Source organism: Ammospiza nelsoni, chromosome 3 (assembly GCF_027579445.1).
Source record: "Ammospiza nelsoni isolate bAmmNel1 chromosome 3, bAmmNel1.pri, whole genome shotgun sequence".
Taxonomy (NCBI): Eukaryota; Metazoa; Chordata; class Aves; order Passeriformes; family Passerellidae; genus Ammospiza; species Ammospiza nelsoni.
Genome location: NC_080635.1, coordinates 33,931,618 through 33,943,671, shown reverse-complemented (window position 1 = coordinate 33,943,671; position 12,054 = coordinate 33,931,618). Strand labels below are relative to the sequence as shown.

At 40.9% G+C, this 12,054-nt stretch overlaps 1 protein-coding gene across 1 annotated transcript in view; it reads right to left on the bottom strand.

Annotated features, from left to right (window-relative positions):
* Positions 1 to 1,387: 1,387 nt before the first annotated feature.
* Positions 1,388 to 12,054, bottom strand: part of KIF26B (kinesin family member 26B) — a 268,000-nt gene continuing 257,333 nt past the window's right edge. Inside the window, exons 13-15 of the mRNA XM_059468318.1 lie at positions 4,696 to 4,898; positions 3,548 to 3,698; positions 1,388 to 2,032 (exon numbers count right to left, since the gene is read on the bottom strand). Coding sequence (XP_059324301.1) covers positions 1,884 to 2,032; positions 3,548 to 3,698; positions 4,696 to 4,898 — 503 coding nt within the window. The 3' untranslated portion in view covers positions 1,388 to 1,883. The remainder of the gene's footprint in view (positions 2,033 to 3,547; positions 3,699 to 4,695; positions 4,899 to 12,054) is intronic.

Sequence of the window (12,054 nt, the reverse complement as noted above, 5' to 3'; positions counted from 1 at the left end):
ACTTTCTTAGAATATAACTTTCGTGATAGGAAATTGCTGTGGAACAGACTATAAAGTGACTTTCATCCAGGACCTTTTTCCTTTCCAAGTAATCCTATAGATTGTAAATAGAATTTTCTACAAAATCCAGTGACAAAGGCAATATAATGAGTAAGAGTTGTTATTACAGGTTGTAGAGCACTAAAAGAAAATAAAACTATACAAATGTTACTTCTACTTTTTTTAAAAACCTTTCTGTTCACCTAACCACTAGAAAATCAACCAGTATTATTTTACCATTGGGGTATTGTAAGATGGAATTGATACAATGGTGCAGGGAAAGAAGAGTTGCACTTAAGTAAGCAGTTAATTGATGCATTTTGAGTATATTTAAATGATAGTCTTATTTCCTCATAAGCAACAGAAGGGTAGCACAAATGTATGTGAGAGAGGAAATTTTCTGAATGTGCTTATTTCAGTATAGAGGAATAAGAAACCTAATTCCACAAAATTATTCTTCATGCTCATGTGTAATTAAAATCCAGTTTTGCACATTTGCTTATGAAATACAAAGGATGTTACTTCCCACAAACTGTTTTGTAGATAAAGAGGCCAACTAGTAAAATAACTGGATGTATAGGGAGGCGCTGACCCTTGTCCTTTTGATGTCAATGTGAATTCTGCCATGGCTTCAGGTACTGAGGATTAGTAAAGATGCCATAGCCAACATGCTTGAAGTGCTGTATCTACTCATTTGCTTTATTTCCAGATGTGCTGAGCTGAGCAGAGCCTGCACTCCTCAGGTACATCTGTGAGTATGGACACACTGGGCCAGGGATCAGATGTCTTGCAGTGGTATAGATTGTAAAGAGGTGAAGCTAAATGTCATCAGTCATAGTCTCAAGAAAGAACAAATCACTCATTTTTGGACCGATAAACATGGGAACCTTTAGCCTAGAGGACAATTTTCCAGCAAGTTACTAGCACCAGGAAAAGGGGTTAGGATAAAAGTACCTCCTCATTCATAACTCCAGCCAGTACAAAGCAAAACATATATGAACAAGAAAACAAGTTATGGGGGTTGGATCAAATTGAAAAGATATTTACTTCACAGTAATGTCACTTCTCTCATACACTGCAAAACAGGCTGGGAAAATGATGGTGTTCTCCAGCATATAAGAGAGTACAGAACAGCATTTAAACAAACCTTATTCTCTGCTAGAAATATGTTTGTGTCATCTGGGAAAGCTGAATTTCTCTTTGAGTGGCCTTACTCTGGTAACAAGAAAAGACAGTTAACATTTATTCATATGTTGTACTGATTAGGAAATATCTCTACAAACACAAGTTACTTAGAAACAGCAAGTCTGAAATAGGAGAAAACACCAAGAGAAAAACAAGCTGTAAATACATTTCAAAAGTGTATTTGTTTTTTTTTTTTTCCTTTTTCTTTTCTTGACTAGCACCATCTGTACACAATAAAGTATGAACATAAATGTTTGGATAACAAAGATTTGCAAGGCACTTGAACAGTTTTTCTGGATAGGTTTTCTTTTAATGAACCTCTCAATGGAAGTCCCACAACCACCTTTCCTCCTTCCTCAGCTAATGCAGGGAAAGAAGTGTCTTCTGCCAGCAGTTCTTATTTACAGACATGTCCTTAAAAGGTTCCACAAAGTGCTCTTTTAGGCTAAGAGTATCAACAACCTTCTATCTCCATTTTCCATGCTTGTTCTGTTTGTTTTTTTAATACTACTCCTCTATGTAGTATAGCAAATCTCTCATACACACAGCTGAGACTTGACTCCAACCTTCATCCTCATTCTTTTGTCTTTGGGATGCTGTTTGGAAGGGAAAAGGAGGATGGCAGAGATGTGCATTGAAATTCTCTTGAGGTTCATCCTTTATCTGCGTCTGGAGGTGACGTCAAAACAGGTGATCATCATGAGATGGGCCTTGCAGAAGTTGACACGGTTCTCCAAACGCTCAGTCACACATTCCAGGGCTTCCAGGTATTCCAGAGAATCCAGCTCAAATACCTGCTCCAGATCAACTGTGAGAAAGAAAACACACAGATAGGAAAAGTAGACCATACTTAGTGATGACTGGTGGGAGAGTCAGAGCTAATTCAAGTCTTCAAACTCATCAGTACTATATACAACATCACCTCTGGCTTGCCATTGTCTTTGAAAGTTGCCTTTTTGGTTTAATGACTATTAAAATGACACAGCAGCTAGCCCACAGTGAAAAATACTCTTAAGTTGCATTGGATGCTTTCTGGATCAATCTGTTCGGCCATCCTCACCAGAACTGCAGATGCCTTTGCCATGCTCCATCATCCTCCAGCATATATTGAATACTAATATGTTGAATGTACTTTCTCACACATTCTGCTGACCAGCAAGAGCTTTAAATAGCTGCTCTTTTCTGGGAGGGCAAGCCCTTTGCTGAATTCAGAACTTGCATTTATAACAAACCTCTAGGGTCCTTGTTCCTCAGACCTCTCCCTATTCCATGTGATTCCCAGCAAGGCAAGGGAAGGCACACACATCAATCCCTCCAACACAAGTGCCCAGCAGCTTCCATGGAAGCCAAGTGTCATTGTCTGAGCCAGCACTGCCCATCATATCTCATTCCTGATGTCTCTGCAACCCTCCAGGCTTTCTGCACTTACCACATTGGAATTAGAAACAAAGGCATCACACAGTAAGGGGACAGCATAGCAAATTCTCTCTCTCTTTAAAACTGTCCTTTTAACTCTCTTCCTTTATAGCATTCCTGAAATCTATACTGTGGTTGTTTTGCAGAATGGATCAATCTGGTGTCAACTTAAAGCAGCTGTTAAAGGAAGGGTTAGGAAATACACCAGCCAGCCTCCTTTTGCCACTTGCAATTATCCTAAATAAACTTTTGCACATTGTGGTTTTTTTTCTAAAACTCTTTTTTATGAACTTATCTGCTTGCTAATACTAAAAACTGTTGTATAAGTACTGCAGTACTCTTTATGGTTTTTTCTTCAGAGGTGATGAGGTCCTTCTTCATTTGACTGTGAATGCCCTTTAAGCTCTCTGAACTTTACACATCCATAGTTATAAAAAATGGGCCAAATTTCATTTCATTTCATGTAAGCCCACTGCTGCCAAGGGACATGTTTGCTCCACAGTGTTATTTTGTGGTAGAAGAGCAGATTTATAATATTGCTCATATGTTTGAGTGATCTGAGGCCAAAAGAAAAAATCTCATTTTCAGGAGCTGTGGACTGAAACGCGTGAACGTTAATCTACCAATGGCAACATCCTCCACTAGAATACTGTACCATTTCAACCTTCAGCTCTCAGGCAAAAAGGATTGTTCAGTTCTACTGTTAACATTTAATAAGAGTTATAGAAACTGGTTCTAGAAAGACAGTCAATCTAAAGCTTGCCCTAAGGTCCTGTGTTGGTTCATTTTAGTTTACAAACAGTAGCTTACATCTCACTCTTACCAGACATTTCTGCTTCCTTCCATCCCCCCTGTTAAATAAACCAAAGGAAACCTATAAGTTCAGGAAATAAAACAATGCTCTTACATTCACTGAGCCACTTATTAGGATCCAGCATCAGGTACTGTTTGGTCACCTCCAGTTCTCTCATTAACCACTCATACTTGGCCTTGACCTCAGCGATTCTCTGCTGGCGATGCTCCAGGATTTTCAGCTTGGCATTGAAACATATCACCTCCTGCCAGCCAGGAAAAAGAAGCAGGGAAAGAATAGGTGAAGAGGAGAAGAAATGCCTAGGTCCATTCAGTGAAATGATCTTCCAATCAATAATACTGACAATGAGCCGTTTATTCTGGAAGCTTATGAATCACTGCATGAAATCATCCATCATCTGCTTTATTTTTATTGCTTTTGTTTGGTTTTCATGTTTTCCATCAGTGAGCTTTGGAGACTTTGTAATGGTAGTTAATAATAAACCATAATAATTAATACCAGGCAGCATCTTGAAATTAGATTAACTGTAGGAAAACATTTCTTTTTTTTCACCAGAGTTTGGCTAAGAAAATCTAAGCTCTTGGGAGTAGAAAATCCATTGCTTGATGTATTGAAAGCCTAAATACACCCCTGTGCTTGGTGCATAAATAATGCATTAGTCATATTTTAAAATAAGAGAACTGGTAGCAATATCAAATTTGAAACATCCTTAAACAAAGGGAGTATGTTATGAAAAGCTCTAGCAATTCATAGTCATTAATAAAGAAGATATATTTTCTGTAAAGCTCTGGACCACAGTAACAGCATGAGGTACAGTGCTGGAGACAGCCAGCCTGGCCTCACATGACTTCTGAGGGGTGGCAGCCACAAAGACGTGCAGCAAATGAAACCATCTGAGGACTGTGCTACCCTCCCTAGTGTGGAAACAATTCCAATAACACAACTATCCTCATCCAAGCCTGTGTGAAGATCTCAACACTATTTCACAATCTCCTCTGTAAACAAATCTGCGGTGGGTGAAGTCCAGTGGAAACCTCACTCCAACAAGTTTCTCCAAACATCACAAACAGCTTCAACAAGTGTCAGAGGCTAGGTAGGAAAAATGCCTTAAAATAATAATGAAGTCTATAATCCATCATTACTCTAAAATACTCAACCTCAGATAATCCTCCCAATCGTATGTTTTAAGTGCTGACCTTTGCAATTTAGGCCCACCAGGAGATTGCACGGATGGCACTCACCTTGCTGTCCCCACCTCGCCGTCGCTGGAGCCTCTCCACGTCATCTATCTCATAGACTTTGATCTCAAAGGGCTCCCCCAGCCCCCTCTGCCCGCTCCGCAGCGGCCCATCCACCCAGCGCACCCCGGGGCTGCTGGCTGGCTTCCTTGCTGGGGAGGCGGTGTCAAGGGATAGAGCCGGAATGAGCCTCCTCCTCTGGGAACCTGCCAATGGAGAAAGTGCCGCTGCATGTTAGCACAGCTACTCCTTCTCCTTGCCTTTGCAGAGAAGTCTACAAGTGATGTATGTCTGGCCCTCTCAGACACAGAAGAAAATAGAGGGAGAACCCAAGGAGGCCACGGGAGCTGGAGCTGCAATGTGCAGTGCCCACCCACCATGAGTGACACTCTCAGTGTTGGAATGTTGGGGGACACAAGACAGATGATCGACTTTGGACCTGGTTAACATAGAGAGTTTTGATCACAGGATGCCTTGGCAAAAGCAAATGGAACTTTGAAAATTAGACCTAGATTGCAAGAAGATTAAATCAAACAGGTTTACCAGAAAAGAAAATCCTATTAAACGCTGCAAGCAAAAGATGTTGTTATATGCATAAGTTTGTGTATGTGATTTTAACCTAATCATTGTAGTACACATTACTAGTCTCCCTGAAATAGTATATAAGTACTTGTATCCCACAATAAAATTGGATTCTGATCACCCAGTCAGTCTCCCCATCTCTCTCCATCGCCGACACCTCAGTGCTCCTCGGTGCCTGACTCCAGGATCTGGCACTCAGAGGGCACACATCCCCTGAAGCTGGCAGAGCCTGTGTCTGCTCCCCATTGATTAGGTCTCAGCACATACAGGCAAGCCAATGAAGGACCCAAGCCAGCAGGATGGAACTGGTCCAGCCTAACTTTCCTAGTTCTTTACTGCTACTGAACCTTACAGTCAAGGGACAAGCACTAGCCAGCCTCTGCAAAGTACCTGCCACATAACATGCCAAGTCAGGGCCTACAGGAGAGCAAGGAGGAAAAAAATGTACGTCCCTAGTATGGTTTGTTTGGAGAAAAAAAAAAAAAAAAAACCAGAAAAAAACCCCAACAACAACAAAAAAAAATTAACAAGTTGCATTTTCTTGCTTAGTTTAGTAAAATCAAAGCAATGGCTTGGTTGGAAAAAAAAAGAAACAAACAACTCTAAAAGTTTTGTAGCTGACACAGGGTTTTCCCTAAGACACAGCAGGAATAAAAAGGATGGGAGAAGCCAAAAACAAAAGCCGGAGCCAGCAAGTTTGAGTGAAACTATTAACTGGCTTTCTTGGCTGCAACTACATAAGTGTTGCCAGCCAGCAGGGAAGAGATGATGAATGATCATGCAGATTTTATTTTAAAAATAAGATAAAATAATTTATAGGAATTTCCCACATTACATTTATTGAGACATGAATGTTAATAGTTTCAACATGTCTGTAAACTTGGTGCTTCAATAAAAGCTAGAAAAACCCCAAAACATCTACTGATTGCCTAATTTTTGGATTTTCAAGTAAGAAAGTATTGCCTAGTTTCATTCATGGGAGTCTGCTTCTGTGCTGACTTTGAGAACTATTCACATCTTATCCTATGACTTCTGAGTACAATAATCTGTGCTAGAAACCAGTAGGTCTGTGTTAGAGACAAGTAATTAACCTGTAAATTCTAGCTTTAAAATGGATGAGAATGGTTCATTGGAAAGCCTAGTCTACAGAGATTTTATTTAGATACATCTGAGATAACCCAATGCAGGAAAAAGAGAGCACAGACAGAGCTGATTGACAGAGTTCTGGGTAGACAGGGAGCTCTACAAGGCCCCTCTATACCAAACAACCTGAGATTGCCATCCTATGGCACTTATCATAGCTGTGTTTATTGCTTAAACTGCAGCCCAGCAAAAAAACTCCTGCCAGAACAAATGAAGCCTTACAAATACCAGCAAGCAGGAGTTATTTTAGTTCTCTGGTACCAGTCACTGGAAGACAATGTCAGCATTCCCTTACCTTGAATGCATTTCAGTTAATCTCTAGATTAAACTGCCTGATCAAGAGAAGAGACAGATCTTGATAAAAGGAAAAGCAAGACTTGACCCATTACAATAGTCAAAAACTGACAACAAGAAGACAGACAGTTTGGGAAGACCCCAACAAACTGTGATTCTAAGGGTGACTCCTGTCAGCAGTGTAGGGAAAGGTAACCAAATGCTGGGAACAGCTGCATACTTGAAGGGAGGTGAGAGCACATTGTGGGCTATTCAATTTTATTTCAAGTAGGGAGAGATCCTGAAATAGGCTCAGCTCTTCCTGGGAAACAAGTCCTCCACTTGCTTAGATGGGAAGGGCAATGAGTATCATCCTAGTGTCACTCAAGATCAAAGGATTCGGGCATTAAATAAGTTTTTTAATACATTTGAGGCTTTTGTCCATGGTGTCTTACAGAAGCAGTCTGTCAAATTTTGTCTGAGTATAAATACAATCTCTTTGATGTTTGACAGCTTTTAGAGCCAGCGGTATCAATAAGCATCAGATCTGACCTTCTGTTTAATGCACCCAGTGCTGTTAATTATTTTTTCTTTAGTGCTGTTAATTATTTTTTCTTTCTGCCCCACAGTAATGGTCACATCTCCTTTCCTGGCATACCTTTAGACTAGCTCTAGCATTTCAAGGAAGCAACTGAGCAGACTGGAAATTCCTTCTGACCAGATCTCCATGCATGGCTGGATTACGACTCAGTGCCTTTTTCTGTGATGTTTGATTTTCTTCCTCTTTTCCCCACTGTGGCTGTCAAAACCACCTTCTTGTGTAATGAAGCACTTTTAAACCACTCCACTGGAAAAAACTCTGTCTCCAGCCAAAGTCCAGGTCCAAGACTCTCTAGAAATGCAGGTGGATGGCTCCAATGCACCTTGCCACAAGAACAGCATAAGGGTTCTACTTTGAGCAAAGCAAAACAGATTGCTGGGGTAAGAAGTAGAGGAATGATAGTAAATTTTTTTGCATTTTGTTCCCTTTCATATCCATTTGGCTCAATGGGAAGCAGAAGCCTGTGGTGTAGAAGGAGGGCTCCAACCCGAGGCTTCCTTTAACAGCCCTTGGCCCTTGGGAGAGGGGCAGCTGAGAGTGCAGCAGTGGCAGGAGACATTAACTCATTGTGTTTTTCTAGCCAGAGCTCGTGTCTGGGCTGCCTGGGAGTTATGACAATAGGACAGGCTGCAGCTCATGGTGCACGGGAGCAATGCAGCAGGGCAGAGCTGCCTACACAGCCTCCTTGCCACATTCTGCCAAGGACTCCTCTGGGACACAGGTGACCTGCATGGGGCTTCCAGGGGGTACAGCTGTGTGAGACACAGGAGAAAGAAAAAGAGAGATGTCTGTTTATCTGCACCTTGAATGCTGACTCACGATGATTTATCTGAGGCCTAGAGTGCTTTGAGGAGAAATTAAAATGAAATATCTTCTTCCTCTTTCCAGTAAGGTAAAAGTGGATCTAGTTTGTTCTAAACATGCACTGATTAATAGGCTGCTTATTAGCCCAGGTACAGAAAATAATGGTGCCATTTGACAGGAGGCTCCTGACACTGACCACTCCATTTAGTCTCTGTTTTTTATCTTATTTTATGTTAATTGGGATCAGTAAGGAGATACAGCCTAAGCAGAGCTTTGGGGTGAATATCACAAAGCACTGACAGCTTCCTCAACCCTAACAATACGCAACAATTAAATTTTTAAAATTAATGTTGTTTTCCATTCATATAGCAAATATCCATCTGAAGTCCCAAATTTATTTGGTACACTTGACAGAGTTAGGATCTCATAAATTTTGACTCTATAATAAATAATATGCTTTGTGGGAATTAGAGCACACTACTCCTCTATTCCCTATGTATGCCTTATGAAGAAAGTGGGAATCCAGGGAGCTCAACAGATCCAGGAGCAGATCTCAGCACCCTCCCACCTCTGCGCCTCCTCTGCCCCCCCTCTGCACCTTGGCAAACTGGCTGACCCTCCCACCATGTAAATATAATTCATTCCTCCATTCAAAAATGAAATTTATACCAAAAATCAATTTGAAAGAAACACAGTAAGATGAACCCAGGGTAAAATAACTTCACGTTCATTTATGACCACGAAGTATGCAAAGCAAAATGTCATTTGCTGAATGCCCTGAAGGATATGTTTTTCACTTAGTTTGAATTTATCCACTTTTAGAATAACCCCTCTTGAACCTAGTTTGAGTATGAATAACCAGACTGTGAAATAGCCATGAAAATACACAGGATATAAGATTTACTTTTGCAACAGATCTATTGCTCTACCTTAAAGCTATAGGGTAAGGTTTTGCCAGGTTAAGTTTAATATAAAGAGAGTAGCACAGCAATGAGGGCATGCAGTGTGAAAGTAGATCTGACTGAAGTGTGGCACTGAAGCTACAACATATTTCAGCAAAAGCAAGCCCAGGGGAGCCTTAAGGTATGAAAAATACAGACCAAGGTATGTGAGGGTAACTTTGAGGATAAAAAGGCACACTGACCTTGACCAGCAAAATTGCCAAACTGCAAAAGGATGTGTGCTCATAAAAGTATGTTTTGACCAGGGCAAAAGCTCTAAAAAAGTCTGGTTTTGCTTAAGTTCTGTATATTTTGGAGTGTTCCCCTTAGGCTTTTTCCAAGTACACATTCCAGATTGAGCATCTTTTCTGTGAAAAAGGTAAAGGCAAAAACTTCAAGTACAAAATTCTTAATGAAAAACAGGGTGATGCATATCTCTTCAAAGCAGTACATCCAAATGGGATGCAAAACAACTGCCGTCCTAGAAATTTCAAGGTGTTTCAAACAGAAAATGAAACTGTAACTTGATACAACAACATTTCAGAAGTTATATTGTGTGCTCCAAGGCAGGATGTGGAGCCAAAGCTATTTCCCACAGCATTTAATGTTATGAGATGCAAAATTGCCTTTCTGTACAGAGCCTGTTGCTCAGCATTTTGGTGTTTCTCACCAGACAGTCCAAGGAAATTATAAGAACCAGATCTGGCTAATTCGAGCAGTACCCCTAAGCTATTCCTTCTCTGGCTCCAACAGCAATAGCACCGCTGTCAGTTGTAGCGTCAAACTTCTCTTACTAGCAGAGATTATCTATCCTATTTCCTCTGCTGCTCCTCACTGTCTGACAACAGGGATCCTGCTCTGTTTGAGTCTAAAATGTGATGCTGACTTTGCCTCTTATTCTTATTTCCTAGTGGGATCTGCACTTATGGTCAATTGTCCATGACTGAACCAACTCCTCCCCTTTCCTTTGACCTCCTTCCTCCTAGCTCATTTTATTGCCAGTGTAGAGCACACAGCTATTCACTCCATGGATTTTCATACAGTGTGTACAGCACCCCTCCTGAAGGGGAAGTCATTGCCAGTGTTTTCAAGTGGAATGCCCCTCTGATGATGTGGGGATTTCGTCAATAGTATTTAGGGTTCCCATGTTGAGGTCAGTACTCCAAACACCAAAGAACCAAGGTCTATATTGCCAGAAAATCTGAACAGCAATCACTCATCCTCACAACTCAGATTACACAGATTGCACAGAAAGGATCATGTTACATCCAAATACCTGAAATAGGATACACTGAGAGGATCCATCATTCAGAAGAAAATTTTCTATGTCCATCTCACTGTAAAATAATTCAGGCCACATTCTGTATTGACTGTTATGCAAGCCCACTGTTGTGAATCGGTAAGAAGTACGAGGACACTTGAGGCAAGAAATCACTTGCTTCCTACTTATTGGAATAAAGCAATGCTTGTTTATAATATTCCATCCACACCTATACTAGATATGTTGTTTCTGTACTGGTATAAGGAATACGCTGATGTACATCCAACTTCTAATTATTTTCTATCAACACAGTTCATTTCTATCTATCCAGTTCATTTCTTAACCTTGCTTTCTGAATTACCGTCATATTTTTAAAGGAGCTTTTCAGGGCAGTTTAGAGCTGGTGAATGAGCACTGCTGAAACCAGATCAGAAAGCAGCCCTCCTGCAGCATGGCAGGTTGACAAGTAATCTGGGAGATGCTCCAGGGAAGATGCACATCACCCACAATTCCTAGCAAAAAAAACCCAACCAGAGTCTCTTCTAAACATTTCTCTCTCTTCAGGCTGGATTTTGGTTCAACAGGCATTTGTCAGCATTGTGGCATTATTTAAGAAGCTGGTTATTATTACTATGGTACTGCATTGAAGAGCTGCTCCAGTCACTTGGACAGCAAAGGCAGAGGCTGGAGGGGGAAGGGCTCTAAAGCCAGAACATTAGCTCCCACCAGGACAGTGGTGGAGGCATTCCAGTGAGCCAATTCTGTGGCAGTGTCAGGAGCAGGTTTTATTTACACCCAGCCTAATGGTGTGCGAGTCAGTCATGCATGTTGCATGGAGCCTTCACCGTGCACAACAGCCTGCTGCCACTTCCTCTATTAAATCATTCCTATGTTCATGTGGCTGAAAGCTCAGTGCTGGCATGCAGTAGTCAAGCGTGTAAAAAATGATTACTCTGATCCCTTTCAACACAGATTTGCTGCATGAAATGGCCTGGCTTTGACCTGGGAAAATCAATGCTGTTGTTTTAATGAACAAAAAAAAAAAAAAAATTGGAGCTGAAGCCTGCATTTCCCCTCCCTCTAGCCGCCCCAGGGCTGTCCAGTCAGCAAGTCACATGCATGAAGTGGTCACCTGCATGCAAACAGCATTTACTCATATAATTCTAAACATCCTTTGTCATGGTAAAAGTACAGTACAGGATATCAATTAGCTACCATCACTTGTAAGCAAGTTAAAGTAGAAATGCTGGAGGTGCCCTACAGCTTTCTGATACAAAGGGCAATTTTCAGCTCCCCACACTGTGCCTTAGGCAGTCTAAACATGAACCAAATTCCTTTTCATTTGGATTCAACAAGAAAAGCTCAGACTCTCTTTGTTGGTGTTTTGTTTCGTCATTATCATTTTGGCCATGTTTCAAAATGTGATGCTTTGCAATATTGGTAGGAGACAGACTTTCATAATTTACAGTCCGTAGATTCAGCCTCTGGCTTTTTCTGCTACTTTCACAGAAGGAGCTAAGTGCTTCCAGAGAGTAAATATGTTCAAACATAGAGTTTTCAGGGTTTTCCAGGAACCTCTAAATCTCCATCTTTAAAATCATCCCATCAGTGAAACCCAGAGCACATGAGCATGAGGAAAAAGGAGGCCAATTGCAGATAATTAGTCATGCCTTAACAGTCTGTCTTTTTATTAAAGTGTTTAAAATGATGTAGCAATTTGCTGTTCTTTGGTGTTGAAAGTTAGTACCAAGAAAGAG